General features: G+C 44.8%; 2 protein-coding genes across 4 annotated transcripts in view; one reads left to right on the top strand and one right to left on the bottom strand.

The window, feature by feature from the left end:
* The window catches only part of NTNG2 (netrin G2), a 226,933-nt gene that overhangs the window by 104,626 nt on the left and 96,697 nt on the right, over positions 1–25,610 (bottom strand).
* Positions 16,094–24,694, top strand: LOC310647689 (uncharacterized protein). Of its 3 annotated transcripts, none has more exons than XM_083375153.1 (2): positions 16,094–16,285; positions 22,600–24,694. In XM_083375153.1, the coding sequence occupies exon 2, from the start codon at positions 22,631–22,633 to the stop codon at positions 23,978–23,980; it is 1,350 nt and encodes a 449-aa protein (XP_083231279.1). In that variant the 5' UTR covers positions 16,094–16,285; positions 22,600–22,630; the 3' UTR covers positions 23,981–24,694. The 3 variants fall into 3 exon arrangements, with proteins under 3 accessions (XP_083231279.1, XP_083231280.1, XP_083231278.1); XM_083375154.1 differs by lacking the exon at positions 16,094–16,285 and adding an exon at positions 19,229–19,294; XM_083375152.1 differs by lacking the exon at positions 16,094–16,285 and adding an exon at positions 20,471–20,699.

The following is a 25,610-nucleotide window of genomic DNA, read 5'->3' as shown; positions in this document are numbered from 1 at the left end:
CATGGTGCCAAGGTGAAAATATTGGAAATAGGTGATGTCGCCCTCTTTAGGGACAATTTCATTGGAATAAGGCATTACGTCGTCCTTGGCACTGTGCCAAGGGGAAAACCTAGAAATAAAAGGTGATGTCGCCCTCTTTAGGGGCGATGTCATTGAAATAAGGCATTACGTCGTCCTTGGCACTGTGCCAAGGGGAAAACCTAGAAATAAAAGGTGATGTCGCCCTCTTTAGGGGCGATGTCATTGAAATAAGGCATTACATCGTCCTTGGCATTGTGCCAAGGGGAAAACCTAGAAATAAAAGGTGATGTCGCCCTCTTTAGGGGCGATATCATTGAAATAAGGCATTACGTCGTCCTTGGCACTGTGCCAAGGGGAAAACCAGGAAATAAAAGGTGATGTCGCTCTCTTTAGGGGCGATGTCATTCAAATAAGGCATTACGTCGTCCTTGGCACTGTTTCAAGGGGAAAACCAGGAAATAGAAGGTGATGTCGCCCTCTTTAGGGGCGATGTCATTGAAATAAGGCATTACATCATCCTTGGCATGGTGCCAAGGTGAAAATATTGGAAATAAAAGGTGATGTCGCCCTCTTTAGGGGCGATGTCATTGAAATAAGGCATTATCTCATCTTTGGCATGGTGCCAAGGTGAAAATATTGGAAATAAAAGGTGATGTCGCCCTCTTTAGGGGCGATGTCATTCAAATAAGGCATTACGTCGTCCTTGGCACTGTTTCAAGGGGAAAACCAGGAAATAAAAGGTGATGTCGCCCTCTTTAGGGGCGATGTCATTGGAATAAGGCATTACGTCGTCCTTGGCACTGTGCCAAGGGGAAAACCTAGAAATAAAAGGTGATGTCGCCCTCTTTAGGGGCGATGTCATTGAAATAAGGCATTACGTCATCCTTGGCATGGTGCCAAGGTGAAAATATTGGAAATAAAAGGTGATGTCGCCCTCTATAGGGGCGATGTCATTCAAATAAGGCATTACGTCGTCCTTGGCACTGTTTCAAGGGGAAAACCTGCAAATAAAAGGTGATGTCGCCCTCTTTAGGGGCGATGTCATTGAAATAAGGCATTACGTCGTCCTTGGCATTGTGCCAAGGGGAAAACCTAGAAATAAAAGGTGATGTCGCCCTCTTTAGGGGCGATGTCATTGAAATAAGGCATTACGTCGTCCTTGGCATTGTGCCAAGGGGAAAACCTGCAAATAAAAGGTGATGTCGCCCTCTTTAGGGGCGATGTCATTGAAATAAGGCATTATGTCATCTTTGGCATGGTGCCAAGGTGAAAATATTGGAAATAGGTGATGTCGCCCTCTTTAGGGACAATTTCATTGGAATAAGGCATTACGTCGTCCTTGGCACTGTGCCAAGGGGAAAACCTAGAAATAAAAGGTGATGTCGCCCTCTTTAGGGGCGATGTCATTGAAATAAGGCATTACGTCGTCCTTGGCACTGTGCCAAGGGGAAAACCTAGAAATAAAAGGTGATGTCGCCCTCTTTAGGGGCGATGTCATTGAAATAAGGCATTACATCGTCCTTGGCATTGTGCCAAGGGGAAAACCTAGAAATAAAAGGTGATGTCGCCCTCTTTAGGGGCGATATCATTGAAATAAGGCATTACGTCGTCCTTGGCACTGTGCCAAGGGGAAAACCAGGAAATAAAAGGTGATGTCGCTCTCTTTAGGGGCGATGTCATTCAAATAAGGCATTACGTCGTCCTTGGCACTGTTTCAAGGGGAAAACCAGGAAATAGAAGGTGATGTCGCCCTCTTTAGGGGCGATGTCATTGAAATAAGGCATTACATCATCCTTGGCATGGTGCCAAGGTGAAAATATTGGAAATAAAAGGTGATGTCGCCCTATTTAGGGGCGATGTCATTGAAATAAGGCATTATCTCATCTTTGGCATGGTGCCAAGGTGAAAATATTGGAAATAAAAGGTGATGTCGCCCTCTTTAGGGGCGATGTCATTCAAATAAGGCATTACGTCGTCCTTGGCACTGTTTCAAGGGGAAAACCAGGAAATAAAAGGTGATGTCGCCCTCTTTAGGGGCGATGTCATTGGAATAAGGCATTACGTCGTCCTTGGCACTGTGCCAAGGGGAAAACCTAGAAATAAAAGGTGATGTCGCCCTCTTTAGGGGCGATGTCATTGAAATAAGGCATTACGTCATCCTTGGCATGGTGCCAAGGTGAAAATATTGGAAATAAAAGGTGATGTCGCCCTCTTTAGGGGCGATGTCATTGAAATAAGGCATTATGTCATCTTTGGCATGGTGCCAAGGTGAAAATATTGGAAATAAAAGGTGATGTCGCCCTCTTTAGGGGCGATGTCTTTGAAATAAGGCATTACGTCATCTTTGGCACGGTGCCAAGGGGAAAACCTGCAAATAAAAGGTGATGTCGCCCTCTTTAGGGGTGATGTCATTGGAATAAGGCATTACGTCGTCCTTGGCACTGTGCCAAGGGGAAAACCTAGAAATAAAAGGTGATGTCGCCCTCTTTAGGGGCGATGTCATTGGAATAAGGCATTATGTCATCTTTGGCACGGTGCCAAGGGGAAAACCAGGAAATAAAAGGTGATGTCGCCCTCTTTAGGCGCGATGTCATTGGAATAAGGCATTACGTCGTCCTTGGCACTGTGCCAAGGGGAAAACCTAGAAATAAAAGGTGATGTCGCCCTCTTTAGGGGCGATGTCATTGGAATAAGGCATTATGTCATCTTTGGCACGGTGCCAAGGGGAAAACCAGGAAATAAAAGGTGATGTCGCCCTCTTTAGGGGCGATGTCATTGGAATAAGGCATTACGTCGTCCTTGGCACTGTGCCAAGGGGAAAACCTAGAAATAAAAGGTGATGTCGCCCTCTTTAGGGGCGATGTCATTGAAATAAGGCATTACGTCGTCCTTGGCACTGTGCCAAGGGGAAAACCAGGAAATAAAAGGTGATGTCGTCCTCTTTAAGGGTGATGTCATTGGAATAAGGCATTACGTCGTCCTTGGCACTGTGCCAAGGGGAAAACCTAGAAATAAAAGGTGATGTCGCCCTCTTTAGGGGCGATGTCATTGAAATAAGGCATTACGTCGTCCTTGGCACTGTGCCAAGGGGAAAACCTAGAAATAAAAGGTGATGTCACCCTCTTTAGGGGCGATGTCATTGAAATAAGGCATTACATCGTCCTTGGCACTGTTTCAAGGGGAAAACCAGGAAATAGAAGGTGATGTCGCCCTCTTTAGGGGCGATGTCATTGAAATAAGGCATTACATCATCCTTGGCATGGTGCCAAGGTGAAAATATTGGAAATAAAAGGTGATGTCGCCCTCTTTAGGGGCGATGTCATTGAAATAAGGCATTATCTCATCTTTGGCATGGTGCCAAGGTGAAAATATTGGAAATAAAAGGTGATGTCGCCCTCTTTAGGGGCGATGTCATTCAAATAAGGCATTACGTCGTCCTTGGCACTGTTTCAAGGGGAAAACCAGGAAATAAAAGGTGATGTCGCCCTCTTTAGGGGCGATGTCATTGGAATAAGGCATTACTTCGTCCTTGGCACTGTGCCAAGGGGAAAACCTAGAAATAAAAGGTGATGTCGCCCTCTTTAGGGGCGATGTCATTGAAATAAGGCATTACGTCATCCTTGGCATGGTGCCAAGGTGAAAATATTGGAAATAAAAGGTGATGTCGCCCTCTTTAGGGGCGATGTCATTGAAATAAGGCATTATGTCATCTTTGGCATGGTGCCAAGGTGAAAATATTGGAAATAAAAGGTGATGTCGCCCTCTTTAGGGGCGATGTCTTTGAAATAAGGCATTACGTCATCTTTGGCACGGTGCCAAGGGGAAAACCTGCAAATAAAAGGTGATGTCGCCCTCTTTAGGGGTGATGTCATTGGAATAAGGCATTACGTCGTCCTTGGCACTGTGCCAAGGGGAAAACCTAGAAATAAAAGGTGATGTCGCCCTCTTTAGGGGCGATGTCATTGGAATAAGGCATTATGTCATCTTTGGCACGGTGCCAAGGGGAAAACCAGGAAATAAAAGGTGATGTCGCCCTCTTTAGGCGCGATGTCATTGGAATAAGGCATTACGTCGTCCTTGGCACTGTGCCAAGGGGAAAACCTAGAAATAAAAGGTGATGTCGCCCTCTTTAGGGGCGATGTCATTGGAATAAGGCATTATGTCATCTTTGGCACGGTGCCAAGGGGAAAACCAGGAAATAAAAGGTGATGTCGCCCTCTTTAGGGGCGATGTCATTGGAATAAGGCATTACGTCGTCCTTGGCACTGTGCCAAGGGGAAAACCTAGAAATAAAAGGTGATGTCGCCCTCTTTAGGGGCGATGTCATTGAAATAAGGCATTACGTCATCCTTGGCACTGTGCCAAGGGGAAAACCAGGAAATAAAAGGTGATGTCGTCCTCTTTAAGGGTGATGTCATTGGAATAAGGCATTACGTCGTCCTTGGCACTGTGCCAAGGGGAAAACCTAGAAATAAAAGGTGATGTCGCCCTCTTTAGGGGCGATGTCATTGAAATAAGGCATTACGTCGTCCTTGGCACTGTGCCAAGGGGAAAACCTAGAAATAAAAGGTGATGTCACCCTCTTTAGGGGCGATGTCATTGAAATAAGGCATTACGTCGTCCTTGGCACTGTGCCAAGGGGAAAACCAGGAAATAAAAGGTGATGTCGCTCTCTTTAGGGGCGATGTCATTCAAATAAGGCATTACGTCGTCCTTGGCATGGTGCCAAGGTGAAAATATTGGAAATAAAAGGTGATGTCGCCCTCTTTAGGGGCGATGTCATTGAAATAAGGCATTATGTCATCTTTGGCATGGTGCCAAGGTGAAAATATTGGAAATAAAAGGTGATGTCACCCTCTTTAGGGGCGATGTCATTGAAATAAGGCATTATCTCATCTTTGGCATGGTGCCAAGGTGAAAATATTGGAAATAAAAGGTGATGTCGCCCTCTTTAGGGGCGATGTCATTCAAATAAGGCATTACGTCGTCCTTGGCACTGTTTCAAGGGGAAAACCAGGAAATAGAAGGTGATGTCGCCCTCTTTAGGGGCGATGTCATTGAAATAAGGCATTACATCATCCTTGGCATGGTGCCAAGGTGAAAATATTGGAAATAAAAGGTGATGTCGCCCTCTTTAGGGGCGATGTCATTGAAATAAGGCATTATCTCATCTTTGGCATGGTGCCAAGGTGAAAATATTGGAAATAAAAGGTGATGTCGCCCTCTTTAGGGGCGATGTCATTCAAATAAGGCATTACGTCGTCCTTGGCACTGTTTCAAGGGGAAAACCAGGAAATAAAAGGTGATGTCGCCCTCTTTAGGGGCGATGTCATTGGAATAAGGCATTACGTCGTCCTTGGCACTGTGCCAAGGGGAAAACCTAGAAATAAAAGGTGATGTCGCCCTCTTTAGGGGCGATGTCATTGAAATAAGGCATTACGTCATCCTTGGCATGGTGCCAAGGTGAAAATATTGGAAATAAAAGGTGATGTCGCCCTCTTTAGGGGCGATGTCATTGAAATAAGGCATTATGTCATCTTTGGCATGGTGCCAAGGTGAAAATATTGGAAATAAAAGGTGATGTCGCCCTCTTTAGGGGCGATGTCTTTGAAATAAGGCATTACGTCATCTTTGGCACGGTGCCAAGGGGAAAACCTGCAAATAAAAGGTGATGTCGCCCTCTTTAGGGGTGATGTCATTGGAATAAGGCATTACGTCGTCCTTGGCACTGTGCCAAGGGGAAAACCTAGAAATAAAAGGTGATGTCGCCCTCTTTAGGGGCGATGTCATTGGAATAAGGCATTATGTCATCTTTGGCACGGTGCCAAGGGGAAAACCAGGAAATAAAAGGTGATGTCGCCCTCTTTAGGCGCGATGTCATTGGAATAAGGCATTACGTCGTCCTTGGCACTGTGCCAAGGGGAAAACCTAGAAATAAAAGGTGATGTCGCCCTCTTTAGGGGCGATGTCATTGGAATAAGGCATTATGTCATCTTTGGCACGGTGCCAAGGGGAAAACCAGGAAATAAAAGGTGATGTCGCCCTCTTTAGGGGCGATGTCATTGGAATAAGGCATTACGTCGTCCTTGGCACTGTGCCAAGGGGAAAACCTAGAAATAAAAGGTGATGTCGCCCTCTTTAGGGGCGATGTCATTGAAATAAGGCATTACGTCATCCTTGGCACTGTGCCAAGGGGAAAACCAGGAAATAAAAGGTGATGTCGTCCTCTTTAAGGGTGATGTCATTGGAATAAGGCATTACGTCGTCCTTGGCACTGTGCCAAGGGGAAAACCTAGAAATAAAAGGTGATGTCGCCCTCTTTAGGGGCGATGTCATTGAAATAAGGCATTACGTCGTCCTTGGCACTGTGCCAAGGGGAAAACCTAGAAATAAAAGGTGATGTCACCCTCTTTAGGGGCGATGTCATTGAAATAAGGCATTACATCGTCCTTGGCACTGTTTCAAGGGGAAAACCAGGAAATAGAAGGTGATGTCGCCCTCTTTAGGGGCGATGTCATTGAAATAAGGCATTACATCATCCTTGGCATGGTGCCAAGGTGAAAATATTGGAAATAAAAGGTGATGTCGCCCTCTTTAGGGGCGATGTCATTGAAATAAGGCATTATCTCATCTTTGGCATGGTGCCAAGGTGAAAATATTGGAAATAAAAGGTGATGTCGCCCTCTTTAGGGGCGATGTCATTCAAATAAGGCATTACGTCGTCCTTGGCACTGTTTCAAGGGGAAAACCAGGAAATAAAAGGTGATGTCGCCCTCTTTAGGGGCGATGTCATTGGAATAAGGCATTACGTCGTCCTTGGCACTGTGCCAAGGGGAAAACCTAGAAATAAAAGGTGATGTCGCCCTCTTTAGGGGCGATGTCATTGAAATAAGGCATTACGTCATCCTTGGCATGGTGCCAAGGTGAAAATATTGGAAATAAAAGGTGATGTCGCCCTCTTTAGGGGCGATGTCATTGAAATAAGGCATTATGTCATCTTTGGCATGGTGCCAAGGTGAAAATATTGGAAATAAAAGGTGATGTCGCCCTCTTTAGGGGCGATGTCTTTGAAATAAGGCATTACGTCATCTTTGGCACGGTGCCAAGGGGAAAACCTGCAAATAAAAGGTGATGTCGCCCTCTTTAGGGGTGATGTCATTGGAATAAGGCATTACGTCGTCCTTGGCACTGTGCCAAGGGGAAAACCTAGAAATAAAAGGTGATGTCGCCCTCTTTAGGGGCGATGTCATTGGAATAAGGCATTATGTCATCTTTGGCACGGTGCCAAGGGGAAAACCAGGAAATAAAAGGTGATGTCGCCCTCTTTAGGCGCGATGTCATTGGAATAAGGCATTACGTCGTCCTTGGCACTGTGCCAAGGGGAAAACCTAGAAATAAAAGGTGATGTCGCCCTCTTTAGGGGCGATGTCATTGGAATAAGGCATTATGTCATCTTTGGCACGGTGCCAAGGGGAAAACCAGGAAATAAAAGGTGATGTCGCCCTCTTTAGGGGCGATGTCATTGGAATAAGGCATTACGTCGTCCTTGGCACTGTGCCAAGGGGAAAACCTAGAAATAAAAGGTGATGTCGCCCTCTTTAGGGGCGATGTCATTGAAATAAGGCATTACGTCATCCTTGGCACTGTGCCAAGGGGAAAACCAGGAAATAAAAGGTGATGTCGTCCTCTTTAAGGGTGATGTCATTGGAATAAGGCATTACGTCGTCCTTGGCACTGTGCCAAGGGGAAAACCTAGAAATAAAAGGTGATGTCGCCCTCTTTAGGGGCGATGTCATTGAAATAAGGCATTACGTCGTCCTTGGCACTGTGCCAAGGGGAAAACCTAGAAATAAAAGGTGATGTCACCCTCTTTAGGGGCGATGTCATTGAAATAAGGCATTACGTCGTCCTTGGCACTGTGCCAAGGGGAAAACCAGGAAATAAAAGGTGATGTCGCTCTCTTTAGGGGCGATGTCATTCAAATAAGGCATTACGTCGTCCTTGGCATGGTGCCAAGGTGAAAATATTGGAAATAAAAGGTGATGTCGCCCTCTTTAGGGGCGATGTCATTGAAATAAGGCATTATGTCATCTTTGGCATGGTGCCAAGGTGAAAATATTGGAAATAAAAGGTGATGTCACCCTCTTTAGGGGCGATGTCATTGAAATAAGGCATTATCTCATCTTTGGCATGGTGCCAAGGTGAAAATATTGGAAATAAAAGGTGATGTCGCCCTCTTTAGGGGCGATGTCATTCAAATAAGGCATTACGTCGTCCTTGGCACTGTTTCAAGGGGAAAACCAGGAAATAGAAGGTGATGTCGCCCTCTTTAGGGGCGATGTCATTGAAATAAGGCATTACATCATCCTTGGCATGGTGCCAAGGTGAAAATATTGGAAATAAAAGGTGATGTCGCCCTCTTTAGGGGCGATGTCATTGAAATAAGGCATTATCTCATCTTTGGCATGGTGCCAAGGTGAAAATATTGGAAATAAAAGGTGATGTCGCCCTCTTTAGGGGCGATGTCATTCAAATAAGGCATTACGTCGTCCTTGGCACTGTTTCAAGGGGAAAACCAGGAAATAAAAGGTGATGTCGCCCTCTTTAGGGGCGATGTCATTGGAATAAGGCATTACGTCGTCCTTGGCACTGTGCCAAGGGGAAAACCTAGAAATAAAAGGTGATGTCGCCCTCTTTAGGGGCGATGTCATTGAAATAAGGCATTACGTCATCCTTGGCATGGTGCCAAGGTGAAAATATTGGAAATAAAAGGTGATGTCGCCCTCTTTAGGGGCGATGTCATTGAAATAAGGCATTATGTCATCTTTGGCATGGTGCCAAGGTGAAAATATTGGAAATAAAAGGTGATGTCGCCCTCTTTAGGGGCGATGTCTTTGAAATAAGGCATTACGTCATCTTTGGCACGGTGCCAAGGGGAAAACCTGCAAATAAAAGGTGATGTCGCCCTCTTTAGGGGTGATGTCATTGGAATAAGGCATTACGTCGTCCTTGGCACTGTGCCAAGGGGAAAACCTAGAAATAAAAGGTGATGTCGCCCTCTTTAGGGGCGATGTCATTGGAATAAGGCATTATGTCATCTTTGGCACGGTGCCAAGGGGAAAACCAGGAAATAAAAGGTGATGTCGCCCTCTTTAGGCGCGATGTCATTGGAATAAGGCATTACGTCGTCCTTCGCACTGTGCCAAGGGGAAAACCTAGAAATAAAAGGTGATGTCGCCCTCTTTAGGGGCGATGTCATTGGAATAAGGCATTATGTCATCTTTGGCACGGTGCCAAGGGGAAAACCAGGAAATAAAAGGTGATGTCGCCCTCTTTAGGGGCGATGTCATTGGAATAAGGCATTACGTCGTCCTTGGCACTGTGCCAAGGGGAAAACCTAGAAATAAAAGGTGATGTCGCCCTCTTTAGGGGCGATGTCATTGAAATAAGGCATTACGTCATCCTTGGCACTGTGCCAAGGGGAAAACCAGGAAATAAAAGGTGATGTCGTCCTCTTTAAGGGTGATGTCATTGGAATAAGGCATTACGTCGTCCTTGGCACTGTGCCAAGGGGAAAACCTAGAAATAAAAGGTGATGTCACCCTCTTTAGGGGCGATGTCATTGAAATAAGGCATTACATCGTCCTTGGCACTGTTTCAAGGGGAAAACCAGGAAATAGAAGGTGATGTCGCCCTCTTTAGGGGCGATGTCATTGAAATAAGGCATTACATCATCCTTGGCATGGTGCCAAGGTGAAAATATTGGAAATAAAAGGTGATGTCGCCCTCTTTAGGGGCGATGTCATTGAAATAAGGCATTATCTCATCTTTGGCATGGTGCCAAGGTGAAAATATTGGAAATAAAAGGTGATGTCGCCCTCTTTAGGGGCGATGTCATTCAAATAAGGCATTACGTCGTCCTTGGCACTGTTTCAAGGGGAAAACCAGGAAATAAAAGGTGATGTCGCCCTCTTTAGGGGCGATGTCATTGGAATAAGGCATTACTTCGTCCTTGGCACTGTGCCAAGGGGAAAACCTAGAAATAAAAGGTGATGTCGCCCTCTTTAGGGGCGATGTCATTGAAATAAGGCATTACGTCATCCTTGGCATGGTGCCAAGGTGAAAATATTGGAAATAAAAGGTGATGTCGCCCTCTTTAGGGGCGATGTCATTGAAATAAGGCATTATGTCATCTTTGGCATGGTGCCAAGGTGAAAATATTGGAAATAAAAGGTGATGTCGCCCTCTTTAGGGGCGATGTCTTTGAAATAAGGCATTACGTCATCTTTGGCACGGTGCCAAGGGGAAAACCTGCAAATAAAAGGTGATGTCGCCCTCTTTAGGGGTGATGTCATTGGAATAAGGCATTACGTCGTCCTTGGCACTGTGCCAAGGGGAAAACCTAGAAATAAAAGGTGATGTCGCCCTCTTTAGGGGCGATGTCATTGGAATAAGGCATTATGTCATCTTTGGCACGGTGCCAAGGGGAAAACCAGGAAATAAAAGGTGATGTCGCCCTCTTTAGGCGCGATGTCATTGGAATAAGGCATTACGTCGTCCTTGGCACTGTGCCAAGGGGAAAACCTAGAAATAAAAGGTGATGTCGCCCTCTTTAGGGGCGATGTCATTGGAATAAGGCATTATGTCATCTTTGGCACGGTGCCAAGGGGAAAACCAGGAAATAAAAGGTGATGTCGCCCTCTTTAGGGGCGATGTCATTGGAATAAGGCATTACGTCGTCCTTGGCACTGTGCCAAGGGGAAAACCTAGAAATAAAAGGTGATGTCGCCCTCTTTAGGGGCGATGTCATTGAAATAAGGCATTACGTCATCCTTGGCACTGTGCCAAGGGGAAAACCTAGAAATAAAAGGTGATGTCGCCCTCTTTAGGGGCGATGTCATTGAAATAAGGCATTACGTCGTCCTTGGCACTGTGCCAAGGGGAAAACCTAGAAATAAAAGGTGATGTCACCCTCTTTAGGGGCGATGTCATTGAAATAAGGCATTACGTCGTCCTTGGCACTGTGCCAAGGGGAAAACCAGGAAATAAAAGGTGATGTCGCTCTCTTTAGGGGCGATGTCATTCAAATAAGGCATTACGTCGTCCTTGGCATGGTGCCAAGGTGAAAATATTGGAAATAAAAGGTGATGTCGCCCTCTTTAGGGGCGATGTCATTGAAATAAGGCATTATGTCATCTTTGGCATGGTGCCAAGGTGAAAATATTGGAAATAAAAGGTGATGTCACCCTCTTTAGGGGCGATGTCATTGAAATAAGGCATTATCTCATCTTTGGCATGGTGCCAAGGTGAAAATATTGGAAATAAAAGGTGATGTCGCCCTCTTTAGGGGCGATGTCATTCAAATAAGGCATTACGTCGTCCTTGGCACTGTGCCAAGGGGAAAACCTAGAAATAAAAGGTGATGTCGCCCTCTTTAGGGGCGATGTCATTGAAATAAGGCATTACGTCATCCTTGGCATGGTGCCAAGGTGAAAATATTGGAAATAAAAGGTGATGTCGCCCTCTTTAGGGGCGATGTCATTGAAATAAGGCATTATGTCATCTTTGGCATGGTGCCAAGGTGAAAATATTGGAAATAAAAGGTGATGTCGCCCTCTTTAGGGGCGATGTCTTTGAAATAAGGCATTACGTCATCTTTGGCACGGTGCCAAGGGGAAAACCAGGAAATAAAAGGTGATGTCGCCCTCTTTAGGGGCGATGTCATTGAAATAAGGCATTATCTCATCTTTGGCATGGTGCCAAGGTGAAAATATTGGAAATAAAAGGTGATGTCGCCCTCTTTAGGGGTGATGTCATTCAAATAAGGCATTACGTCGTCCTTGGCACTGTTTCAAGGGGAAAACCAGGAAATAAAAGGTGATGTCGCCCTCTTTAGGGGCGATGTCATTGGAATAAGGCATTACGTCGTCCTTGGCACAGTGCCAAGGGGAAAACCTAGAAATAAAAGGTGATGTCGCCCTCTTTAGGGGCGATGTCATTGAAATAAGGCATTATGTCATCTTTGGCATGGTGCCAAGGTGAAAATATTGGAAATAAAAGGTGATGTCGCCCTCTTTAGGGGCGATGTCATTCGAATAAGGCATAAGGATGACGTAATGCAATATTCGAATGAGATCGCCCCTAAAGAGGGCGACATCACCTTTTATTTCCAGGGTTTTTCACTTGGCACTATTCCAAGGACGACGTAATGCCTTATTCCAATGACATCGCCCCTAAAGAGGGCAACATCACCTTTTATTTCCAATATTTTCACCTTGGCACCATGCCAAAGATGACATAATGCCTTATTTCAATGACATCGCCCCTAAAGAGGGCGACATCACCTTTTATTTCCAATATTTTCACCTTGGCACCGTGCCAAGGACGACGTAATGCCTTATTCCAATGACATCGTCTTTAAAGTGGGCGACATCACCTTTTATTTCCAATATTTTCACCTTGGCACCATGCCAAAGATGACATAATGCCTTATTTCAATGACATCGCCCCTAAAGAGGGCGACATCACCTTTTATTTCCTGGTTTTCCCCTTGGCACCGTGCCAAAGACGACGTAATGCCTTATTTCAATGACATCGCCCCGAAAGAGGGCGACATCACCTTTTATTTCCAATATTTTCACCTTGGCACCATGCCAAAGATGACATAATGCCTTATTTCAATGACATCGCCCCTAAAGAGAGCGACATCACCTTTTATTTCCTGGTTTTCCCCTTGGCACCGTGCCAAAGATGACGTAGTGCCTTATTTCAATGACATCGCCCCTAAAGAGCGCGACATCACCTTTTATTTCCAATATTTTCACCTTGGCACCGTGCCAAGGACGACGTAATGCAATATTCGAATGACATCGCCCCTAAAGAGGGCGACATCACCTTTTGTTTCCAGGGTTTTTCACTTGGCACCATGCCAAAGATGATGTAATGCCTTATTTCAATGACATCGCCCCTAAAGAGGGCGACATCACCTTTGATTTCCTGGTTTTCCCCTTGGCACCGTGCCAAAGACGACGTAATGCCTTATTTCAATGACATCGCCCCTAAAGAGGGCGACATCACCTTTTATTTCCTGGTTTTCCCCTTGGCACCATGCCAAAGACGACGTAATGCCTTATTTCAATGACATCGCCCCTAAAGAGCGCGACATCACCTTTTATTTCCAATATTTTCACCTTGGCACCGTGCCAAGGACGACGTAATGCAATATTCGAATGACATCGCCCCTAAAGAGGTCGACATCACGTTTTATTTCCAGGGTTTTTCACTTGCCACTATGCCAAGGACGACGTAATGCCTTATTCCAATGACATCGTCTTTAAAGTGGGCGACATCACCTTTTATTTCCAATATTTTCACCTTGGCACCATGCCAAAGATGACATAATGCCTTATTTCAATGACATCGCCCCTAAAGAGGGCGACATCACCTTTTATTTACAATATTTTCACCTTGGCACCGTGCCAAGGATGACGTAATGCGGCATTCCAATGAAATTGTCCCTAAAGAGGGCGACATCACCTTTTATTTCCTGGTTTTCCCCTTGGCACCGTGCCAAGGATGACATAATGCCACATTCCAATGAGATCGCCCCTAAAGCGGGCGACATCACCTTTTATTTCCAAAGTTTTCCCCTTCAGACCGTGCCAAGGACGACATAATGCCGGTTTCCAATGACTTCGTTCCTAAAGAGGGCGACATCACCTTTTATTTCCAGGGTTTTTCACTTGGCACTATGCCAAGGACGACGTAATGCCTTATTCCAATGAAATTGTCCCTAAAGAGGGCGACATCACCTATTTCCAATATTTTCACCTTGGCACCATGCCAAAGATGACATAATGCCTTATTTCAATGACATCGCCCCTAAAGAGGGCGACATCACCTTTTATTTCCAGGGTTTTTCACTTGGCACTATGCCAAGGATGACGTAATGCCTTATTTCAATGACATCGCCCCTAAAGAGGGCGACATCACCTTTTATTTCCTGGTTTTCCCCTTGGCACCGTGCCAAAGACAACGTAATGCCTTATTTCAATGACATCGCCCCTAAAGAGGGCGACATCACCTTTTATTTCCTGGTTTTCCCCTTGGCACCATGCCAAAGACGACGTAATGCCTTATTTCAATGACATCGTCCCTAAAGAGCGCGACATCACCTTTTATTTCCAATATTTTTACCTTGGCACCGTGCCAAGGACGACGTAATGCAATATTCGAATGACATCGCCCCTAAAGAGGGCGACATCACCTTTTATTTCCAGGGTTTTTCACTTGGCACCATGCCAAAGATGATGTAATGCCTTATTTCAATGACATCGCCCCTAAAGAGGGCGACATCACCTTCTATTTCCTGGTTTTCCCCTTGGCACCGTGCCAAAGACGACGTAATGCCTTATTTCAATGACATCGCCCTTAAAGAGGGCGACATCACCTTTTATTTCCAGGGTTTTCCCCTTGGCACTATGCCAAGGACGACGTAATGCCTTATTCCAATGACGTCACCCCCTAAAGTGGGCGAAATCACCTTTTATTTCCAGGGTTTTCCCCTTGGCACCGTGCCAAGGACGACGTAATGCCTTATTTCAATGACATCGCCCCTAAAGAGGGCGACATCACCTTTTATTTCCAATATTTTCCCCTTGGCACCGTGCCAAGGACGACGTAATGCCTTATTCGAATGACATCGCCCCTAAAGAGGGCGACATCACCTTTTTTTTACAATATTTTCACCTTGGCACCGTGCCAAGGATGACGTAATGCTGCATTCCAATGAAATTGTCCCTAAAGAGGGCGACATCACCTTTTATTTCCAGGTTTTCCCCTTGGCACCATGCCAAGGATGACGTAATGCCACATTCCAATGAGATCGCCCCTAAAGAGGGCGACATCACCTTTTTTTTACAATATTTTCACCTTGGCACCGTGCCAAGGATGACGTAATGCTGCATTCCAATGAAATTGTCCCTAAAGAGGGCGACATCACCTTTTATTTCCAAAGTTTTCCCCTTCGGACCGTGCCAAGGACGACATAATGCCGGTTTCCAATGACTTCGTTCCTAAAGAGGGCGACATCACCTTTTATTTCCTGGGTTTTCTACTTGGCACCGTGCCAAGGATTACATAATGCCGCATTCCAATGACATTGCCCCTAAAGAGGGCGACATCACCTTTTATTTCCATGGTTTTCCCCTTGGCACCCTGGCAAGGATGACAATTCCAACTGTTCTTCAATGCCCAACTTAAGCCAGAGAGGCTTTTGCCCCTCCCTCAAGCCCTCCCACTTGTCAATTATGCCTGCCTGCCTGGCACTTCTCTGCACATTATTCAATCGTGTTTCTATAGGTATATATAACCCACAACTTCTAGAGACACTGGATAATTGTTCTAACCGTCGGGAAATTTCTTCTTAGTTCTTACTTCCTGGTAAAATACATGGGAAAATCCCATTGGAGGAAAATCCCACTTAGGTTAGGTTAGGGTTAGGTCACCGTGAACTCAATCCCACTGGAGGAATATTCCTCTAAACCCGAGATGTCAAACTCGCGACGTCACGTGGCGCCGCGCGACGTATTGGAGCTTTTCCCCCATTGCCGGCAATGGGGTGGGCACGGTTTCGTCGCAATGTATCCGGCCCGCGGGCCGGCAGTTTGACACCCCTGCTCTAAACCATTCCAGATAAGTGGCTGTCCAGTCTCTTCTTTCAGACTTCAAGTGATGGAGCACCCACAACCTCCAAAGGCAAGCCCTTACACTGGTTAATTGTTCTCACGTTTGGGAAGTTTCCACTGAGTTCCAGGTTGCTTCCCTGCTTGATTATTCCCTCTCCCGAGGGTTCCTGTGTCGCAGCCCACCTATCGTATCTTCCAACCCCTACCCCCTCCACAAAGCACAGAGACCAGCACACAGAGACACAGAGACACCACACACATGCCAGGCACCGACAGAGAGGCGCAAGCCACAAATAAGCCAGCCTACGTTAACAGGGAGAGTTCCCTCCCACCAGCTAGAGTATAAGCGAAGGGATGAAAGTTGAAGCTCGCTTTTCAGAGTCGCTCGAGGTTCTGTTTCCTTCGCTCGGAGCCCAAGTAAATTCAAATGTTGCTCCAGTGCTGCAGAAACAGGATGAAGAAACATCTCCTGAAGCAGAAGAGGCCGCTGACTCACTCCTTCCTCTCGGGCTGAACCAGGCATCTGCCAAGAAACACACCCAGCAGAAGATGAAAAAGTGAACAATTTGTGGAGTGATGTGAGTAGCTGGCTTTGTCAGCTAGCTTTTGTAGCAAGGGGGGTGGGTGGGTGGGCTGAAGTGGAGACGGGGCCAAAAGCCTCTTGAAGGAAAGCCACTATAACATTGTTGCGGGGGGGGGGTCCTCCGCTGCCTTAATTTAAGGAGGACTAGAAGACAGGAAGGATCTCCGTTCAGTTTTGAAAGAGGCGTGCTTTGCTTATTGCTTGAGGTAGCAAAATCCTGCCTTTAAACCGAAGAGCTCAAAATTGCTCTTGAAAACAGAAACGAATCCAGAGGAGAAGCCAATTTCTCTGTTCGGAGACACTTCCTGACAGCGAGAACAATTCATCAGGGGAACGACTTGCCTCCAGAAGCAGTTTTAGAAGGTGGATAGATAGATAGTGTGGGAAAGCATGCCCAGTTTTTCTTAACAGCCCCAAGTCTCCCTCCTCCAAGCACAAACCAACTCTATAGAAATGTAGAGGTGATCATCTTGTCAGGAAACTGGCATTAGGAAGAAAGATCTCTAGAGTCAACATCAGCCCCAGCCCCAGGGAAGCAGGGGACGTAATAGGACAGACAACCAGCAAGAATCCTAGAGGGGCACACCTAGGCTCAGGACAGTATACCTGACAAAGGAAATACAAAGCTTGAAACAGGAAATAACTCCAGACAATAGAGTCCGGGGGGTATAAAAACCCACTACCCACATGTGCTCAGCCCTTCTTTTTCTGTTGGATCCATCTTTCTGTCTGGCTTTCCTCTGCAATAAACTACAACCTTCTTCCCAAAGCTGTTGCCATGTTTATTCCCCGCTTGGAGGAACCATGATGAAGACTTTTCTTCCTACAATTTGGCACCCCAGATGGGACTCCAAGCTAACCGCTCCAATGGCCTGCATTTAATAAGAGTGATAAAGTTGGAAGGGACCTTGGAGGTCATCTAGTCCAACCCTCTGCTCGGGCAGGAAACCCCAGGGCTTTTTTTTTTTTTTTGTCATAGAACGCTCAGAACGGAGTTCCGGCACCTTTTTTGGATGGAACCTTGTAGGGTAGGGCAAGGCGGGTTGTATGACGTGTGTGAGTTCCGGCACCTTTTTCTTTTACAAAAAAAAAAAGCACTGGGAAACCTTATACCAACTTTATCAAATGCCTTACTGAAGCCCAAGTAAGTTGTATCCTCAGCATTCCTCTGGTCCACTAATTTTGTCACTTGGTCAAAGAATGCATTAAGATTTGTTTAGCACGATCTTGGCTTTTAGCAATGACTTTGTTTGCCTCGAGCGGTTCGTTGATTTGTTGTCTGATTATCTTTTCCAGAATCTGCCTATGTGAGGTCAGGCGGATAGGTCTGTAGTTTCCTGGTTCTATTTTTTTTTCCTTTCTTCTTTTTTTTTAAGAGAGAAAAAAAAGGGGGGAACTACATCAGCTCTTTTCCAGTCCTCAGTGCTCCAGGATCTTTGAAAAAATACAGTTCAGTGGTTCTGAGATCACGTCTGCCAGTTCCTTGAGAACCTTGGGGTGTAATCCATCTGGTCCTGGTAATTTGAACTCGTCTAGGCTGGATAGGTGCTCACTTGCCATTTTCTCGCCTGTCTTAGTTTGTGTTTCTAATCTATTTTTATGTATTGTTTTGATAACTTTTTTTCTTTTGTGTAAAGACAGAGGGGAAAAAATTGAGTTAAATAGTTCTGCTTTCTCCCTGTTGCTTGTCACCTTCTTGCCACAATCATTTCTTTAATTTCTTTTGGTTATTTTTGACTTTGGTCACAAGCCTTAGTTCATTTTGAGCCTTAACTTTCCTCACTTCATCTTTGCAGGCTTGGGCTATTTGCTGGTATTCTGCTTTAGTCATGTGCCCCTTTCCACTTTTTATGCTTGTCTTTTATCTTTCAATTTATCAGAGAGTTCTTTGTCGAGCCATGCTGATATCTGTTGAGAGCTGTTGTTTTTCTTTGTTGGTATTGTGCTAAACTTTTTTTTCAAAATTTTCCCAAGCTTTTTGAATTGTTTTTCCCTCGAGGATTCTCATCCATGGAATCCCTCCCAAGCCCTCTCTAAGTTCCAAGACTCTAGTTTGACTCTGTTATATTGCTTGAGCTTCCTACATACCTTAAGTTAGCTGACTAGCAAAAGGTTCATCTATTTCCTCCATTTGGTTGGGTGGCCTATAGTATACACCTGTGGCAATGTCATTTCCCCCCCCTTTTTATATTGACCCAAATGCATTCAAGAATTTTCATCATGGTTGTGCTCTATTTCTGTAGAGATGTAGTTATTTCTTATAGAGAGAGAAACTCCACCTCTTTTATTTGGCCCGTTTCCTTTAAATCATATCTGTCCTCATTTACCTGAATTTCCAGTTCACCCTGTTTACTGTTCATACTCTGTGCGCTGGTGTGCAGACATCTGAGTCCTTTATAATTCACCCTGTGTTTACTTTCTACATAACCTGTGTGGGGTGCCTGAGTTCCCCTTATTTTCTTACTACCTGTTTGGTTAGCGTACTTTGTTTGGCACTTGCTATTAAGAGTTTGATTTTGCTTGATAGCAAGGTTGGTATTCTTGTCCACACACACACATCTGTGTTACATGCACTGCTAACCCTGTAGTTTTTGATTGGCGGGGGACAGGGATGTTCTGTATCAATTAACTCACCCTCCCCATTGTTTAGCTTAAATATTCCTCCAGAAAATCTGTAAGTTTATTGCCAAGTAACTCAGTCCCTCTCTTTGATGGATGCAAACCGTCTTATTATTGTTGTTGTTGTTATTGCATTGGACCAGTTACAGACGTTGTGACTAATATAACCTAAGTCCTAACACGTTAAAAATGTTCTAAAATGTTCAGTTCAGAAATAGAACGTTAAGCCAGGTACTGGAAAGATAGGTTTGATCACGGAGATTAAGGTTGAGTGACAGTTCAGTGTAAAACCCCGGCTAGCCACACAGAATGGTCCTAAGCGTGAGTTCTCATACCTTTTCATGGTTTCCAAAATGGTCATTTCTGATTGGTGAGTTTAAATTTGGTGAGTTTAAATTTGTCTTTTCTGATTTCATGGTCAGTGTCTATTGTCGGGTTTGGGTTAATTTCTATCTCAAATCTGCCTAAAAGGTGTTAACATTTGCTCCAGGAGGGATCCGGTGTTAATTATTTTATTGTTGCGTACCTTTTGATGTTCCTATTCTAATTCTATCAGTTCTAATTGCTGTTAGCCAGTTCTACATTCCTTGTAGCCAGTGTGTGTGTTAAGTGTTGTTGCTTTTTTTGCGGCAGCCCCTCAAATACCGGAATACTCCTATCACGTTCACCCCTACACCTTCTTTTCTCTAGACTAGCCACAAGTGCCCTCTTAAACGGCCTAAAAATCAATGATAGTTGCACTGCCTTATTTTTTAGCAACCGTGCTATTGCTAGATTGTGCAATGGGTGTGTGCAGGCTTGGGTTCAAAAGAGGCGAGAAGATTCATTTCCGAGTGGCAAGATCTTTTTTTTTTACCTGTTTCTCAGCATCTTCCAACTTGCACTCCTCCAGTGTTGTTTTAATTGTATCTCCCATTTCCCCGTGGCAAACATGTTAGGGTAATGATGGCAGCAGAAGACAGGGAAGAAGAGACAGCTAGGAAAAGCGGTTGCCGTATGTTTGGAACGCGGCTCAAGATCCCCAAACAAACAAACTCACTTGGAATTCCCGCAACAAAGTTTTAATTTAAAAGAAAGCGTTTGCAAAGGCTTGGTGGACTGAAACACACACAGGCGTTCAGCCACACCTTACACTGGAGGTGTTTAAGAAGAGACTGGACAGCCATTTGTCCCTGCCTGAGCAAGGGGTTGGTCTAGAAGACCTCCGGGGTCCCTTCCGGCTCCGTTATTCTGTTATACCCGTCGCTTTGAAACTGATGGGTGAAATCAAAAATGAGGAGACTCACCAAGCAACAAAGATGCATTGCTTTCTTGGCAACATGGACACCGTTCTTCTAGTATAGTTTCCTCTGAGCTGAGCCGGTTGGTTTCGATAAATGCTAAACTGCATCCTAACCACCACAACGAAAGGTGATAGATGGCAGAGAGGGAGGTTGAAACCTGCTGAGCAGAAACCCTCTTACACAAGAGCGGTTGTGTATTTTGCTAGATTCCCCACCCGTTTGCTGAAGGCTATGGAAGTTTTTTTTTTTTTTACAGAGTGTAGAAATAATTCAAATAAGCGAATAAGTGTTCGTTTGGCTCGGGGGAAAAAATAATCCTCATTGGGGCAACAGCTTTAAGCTCTGGCTGTAAGAGCCACAGAGAACGAAAAACGTCAACGGCGAAAGAAAAAAAACAGCAAAGAAAGAGCTGCTTTTAACGCTGGGCCAGTTTTCGTTGACGTTGCTACTGGTCACAACGAAGCACCGGTTGTGTTGGATGAAGTGAGCTGCAGTTGCTCTAAAAAGGTACTACCGGCCTTTGGGATAGGTTGATGTGTCTCTTTTCTTTGGGTGTGAGGAACAGAGAAAAGTTAGGGAAAGGTTGGGCTAGAACAGGGGGTCTACAAACTTAGCAACTTTAAGACCCATGGACTTCAACTCCCAGAATTCCTCAACCAACCATCATGGCTGAGGAATTTGGGGAGTTGAAAGTCCACAAGTCTTAAAAGTACCAAGTTTGAAGAGTCCTTGGGCTAGAAGACTTCCAAAGTCTTTCCTGTCCCTAGGATACGACGAATTAAACCGCAGTTAAAGAATAATTCATTGTGGATCAAGTCTTAGGTGGGAGTGCAGCCTTTAAATCTCAATTCTTAATCCACCATGGTTTGCAGGAATTGGGTATGTCTAGTCTAGTGAGAAGAAGGACTAGGGGTAACATGATAGCAGCATGCCAATATTTGAAGAAGAAGAGGGGGTCAACCTAAAGTATTTGCAAAATTACAGGAGTTTGTCTTCCTCTAATTTAGTGTCTACACAGGCCATCCCATAACATAGAAAACATGTTATGGGATGGCCTGGGTAGACACTAAATTAGAGGAAGACAAACTATCCTTACAAATTCTCACAGTGTGGGTGTCCCAGTGTCTACAGACTGTTCCTCATTGGGAGGTACATTCTGAAGAAAAGTCTGTATGGATGGCCCTTCTACAATTGTTGTTGTTAGCTGCGAAGTCGTGTCCGACCCATCGCAACCCTATGGACAACGTTCCTCCAGGCCTTCCTGTCCTCTACCATCTTCTGGAGTCCATTTAAGCTCACGCCTCCTGCTTCAGTGACTCCATCCAGCCACCTCATTCTCCGTCGTCCCCTTCTTCTCTTGCCCTCAATCTTTCCCAGCATTAGGCTCTTCTCCAGTGAGTCCTTCCTTCTCATTAGGTGGCCAAAGTATTTGAGTTTTAGCTTCAGGATCTGGCCTTCTAAAGAGCAGTCAGGGTTGTTCTCCTCTAGGACTGACCGGTTTGATAGCCTTGCAGTCCAAGGGACTCGCAGGAGTCTTCTCCAGCACCAGAGTTCAAAGGCCTCTGCAATGCTTAGGCCAAATAAGATTTGGCTCCTTTGCAAAGCTGAAACTCAATATATTATATTGGACGGCCTGCTATCAACTGACGTGACGTTGACGGCAAGGTGGGAGGCTTCCCTCAGTCAAAAAGCGTGAGTCAAGAAGATTTGTTTCCTTAGAAGAAGTTGAGAAGTTGGGAACTGAGGGACCTCAGATTTCAGCTGGCCTCAAGCCACAATCTAGCATCATGCCAAAAATCGGTCAGTGAGGTTAAAAAAAATAAGGAATACGTAGGTAAGTGCATTTGAAATAGGGTGGTTATCGATAGCAACTTATAAAATGTCACCACTGCTTTCATTGCTGTTGTTAATTTTAGGTTCAGCTTAAATTTATCCATCGGATGATACAGGTTAAATTGGGGATTTAGTTACTCTTAAGCATCAAGTACAACTAGATCTGAATGCCTGTGGAGATGCTCAGTCATCCAGGTAAGGGTTGCCCCAAAGGTGCTTTTTCAACTGGACTTCCTTGGTTTCTCTTTGAAGACATTTCGCTTCTCATCCAAGAAGTTTCTTCACCTCTGACCGGATGGTGGGGGGAAATGGAAGGATTTATATTGCTTGCAGATAGCTGGTCATTTGCATTTTTAGGGAGTCGTTGAGGCCACCTGGAGCTTTATCTGTGTCCTCAGGGTCACCTGAGTAGTGCAAATGTGCGTGGAGCTGTCTGCAAGGAATATCAATCCTTTCATTCCCCACCATCCAGTCAGAGCTGAAGAAGGTCCCCCCCACTCCCCAACCTCTTTTATTTTTAACAGCAAATGACTTCACGTTCCAATATAATCCTGGCTTTCTATTTTCTTATTAGACCAAGTCAAAGAACTGCAGGAGCTTCGGGAATGGAAATCTGTGGGAGAAGGAACAGATCAACCACTCAAATTTTTGGCTTCCTTTTCATCCTTATGTTGTGCGTTGTGTCATATTATTGGAAGAACAGAAGCTGGAGTCCTTTTGGTGCAAATGCTAACCGAAAGAAACTTCCCAGTCATTTTTGCAAAGGCTCGATAGCTGACGGTACAATCACCCCACTCCAGGATCGACACAGTTTTATCGTCAGCCCCTATTTCGACAAACGAGAGGGGAACCTCGTCCGTGTTGTCAGCATTATCCACCATCAAAAAGTCCGGGAACTTTACTGCATCTTTTGCTGTGAAAGCAGCCAGGCGATTTGGGTGGTAAAAGGAGAGATTGATCTCCACAGTGACCGTTTTGACTTCCCGTACGGCACAGCAGATGTGTTGTGCCTTCAGCCAGAAGACTGCCATGCTCAGTTCATCTCTGTTCACCCCTCCGCTGAATTGGAGTCTACTCACCTGCCCCTATTTCCCATCCGAAACATCCAAACGGGAAAGCCCTCTCTGGACTTCACCATCTGCATGTCGACCATGTTTGGGAACTATGATAATGTCTTGCAGTTTGTACAGTCCATGGAGCTGTACAGACTCCTGGGGGTCCAAAAGGTGACAATTTACAAGAACAGTTGCAGCCCGCTCATGGACAAAGTCCTAGATTATTATATCTCCAAAGGCATCGTGGAAATTATTCCGTGGCCCATCGATGTGTACCTGAACGTATCGTCGCACTGGCACTACTCCATGGAAAAGAAAGATCTTGGCTACTACGGGCAACTGGCGGCCTTGAATGACTGTGTTTACTATAACATGTATAAAAGCAAATATCTTCTGCTTATTGATCCTGATGAGTTCATTCTGCCCAGGAAGGATGCCAATTGGAAGTCGCTCATGCAAAGATTGGAAAAGGAATATCCAGGAATTAGGGTTTTCCTCTTTGAAAACCGGGTCTTCCGTCGGACTGTGTTCTCCAAGACTCCCTTCAACTTCTCGTCCTGGGCCACGGTGCCAGGAATTAACGTCTTTGAACATATTCACAGGGAGCCCAAAGACATTCGCAATTTCAACAACATGAAAATGATTCTGGATCCCACCGCAGTAATCCAGACCTCAGTCCACTCTCTTCTTAAGCAGCATGGAGCCTCTGTTCAAGTTTCAAATCATATCGCCTTTAACTACCATTGCAGGATCCCCGAACGTACTAATGTGCCCGACAGTGATTTGATTCGAGACTCAATATTCTGGAGTTACAAGACATTGATTCCAAAAGTGAGCGATGTCTTCCTTGAAGCTGGGATTTTAGGAGCCGGTGACCCAGCTCAAAAGCAAAAAAGTTGATGCCTTCGTAAATAGCATGTGTGTGTGTGTGTGTGTGTGTGTACACTCACATCTATATTGTCAAGAGTCTCTCTCCAACATACACATATATCATTATGCACGTGCACACACTCCTCATTTGAATGCACTCTCTTTATTTATTATGGATTCCTTTTATTTTTAGACTTATCACTGCTGTGGTGGAACCTGATCGCAATGTTTTTTTGCAGTCAGTCAACTTGAATCATTGGGACCATAAGATAGTTAAGCTATCTTAAACGGAGGAAAAAGACGTGTCTTCTAACAATCAAGCAATCTGCATTTGATTGAAAAATGGGAAGCCAGAGGGAGAAATAAATAGGAAACAAATTGTGGGTTCAACCATGAATCTGTAGGTATCTATAGATGGATGATGTCCAGAGTAGCAGCTATAACACAGGACTTAATGATATTAAAATAATAATAATAATGGAAGGTCTGCCTTATACTTCCCTTGAAAAAAAATATTTCAATGTACTCAGGGCAAAATTCTGTGATTCTGTAATGTAGGTAAATATCTTTGTTCATCTGTGCCAACAGCTGAAAAACTTGCTTTATTGAAAAGGGGGCTACGAAGCTTATATCATAATGTACATAATGAAATTCATGAACTTCCATTCAGTTGTTTAAAAAGCTATCTTTCCAAAGAGTTGTGCATATGGGAACTTTGAAGGACAATAAATTCACCAACACAGATTCTTGACAACTATTTTGTGGTGTCTTTTCCTTGTCTCCTTTGCTGCGGCTGCACCCAAAACGCACAGCTGGAGTAAGACTGCAATTGTTGCTATTCTGAATATGCATTTTAAACAGGGGCCATAAGAGATTGCCGTAGAAAAGCACATTAAGTTTTAATTAGGTAAAGCCCATTCCGTGCCTGGGCGAAAGAATATTTATTTCTAGATGCACATCTGAAGGCATGCGATAGATGAGTCTTCAAAGTGTTAAGTCTATATTCTGGCAGGCATACAACTTCTCCTCAGTCTGATTTTGTGCATACAATTTCTCTCCAGTCTGATTTTGTGTGTGCAACTTCTCAGTCTGATTTTGTGTATTTGTGCACCCACCTGTTACTTGACAACTGCTAGGCACGTTGTGTAAAATATGCCTGCTCTAACACAACCCTGGAAGAAGGAAGATGTATACCAAGAAGCCTATCTTAGTGGACATGTCTTTGGGTTTCATCTGAGCTGTTCACAAGTTGGGCCATCAAATCTTCTCCAGATTCCCCTTTTTGCAAAATTATAAAGATGACCCAGCACCCGAAATGTTCTCAGCCACGGGATAAAACCAACTGGAAAAGATTCTCTAACATCGATAGCAATCATCTGGGGGGGGGGGAGAATCTGCCTTAGGTGAGGGCTGTGAAATTCTCTCCTGGATCTACCCTTGTTTGAACGTCGCCACGTCTTGCTTCGTTGCTTTTTCTGTGGGACATTTTGCCGTGGGATATTGCGCTACGCTTTGCAACCCAAGCTGTTCTTTTGTTAAGCTGCGACCATCCTGAAATGTGCTGTCCACATTTTAGCGTGCCGAAGCACTTCTTTTATACTTTACCTTTTCACAACCACAATGCGTTGCCCTCCCTGCCTTACACAGAAACTGGATTGGG

Source organism: Vipera ursinii (assembly GCF_947247035.1).
Source record: "Vipera ursinii genome assembly, chromosome: 16".
NCBI lineage: Eukaryota > Metazoa > Chordata > Lepidosauria > Squamata > Viperidae > Vipera > Vipera ursinii.
This window is presented reverse-complemented; position numbering and strand designations above follow the sequence as displayed.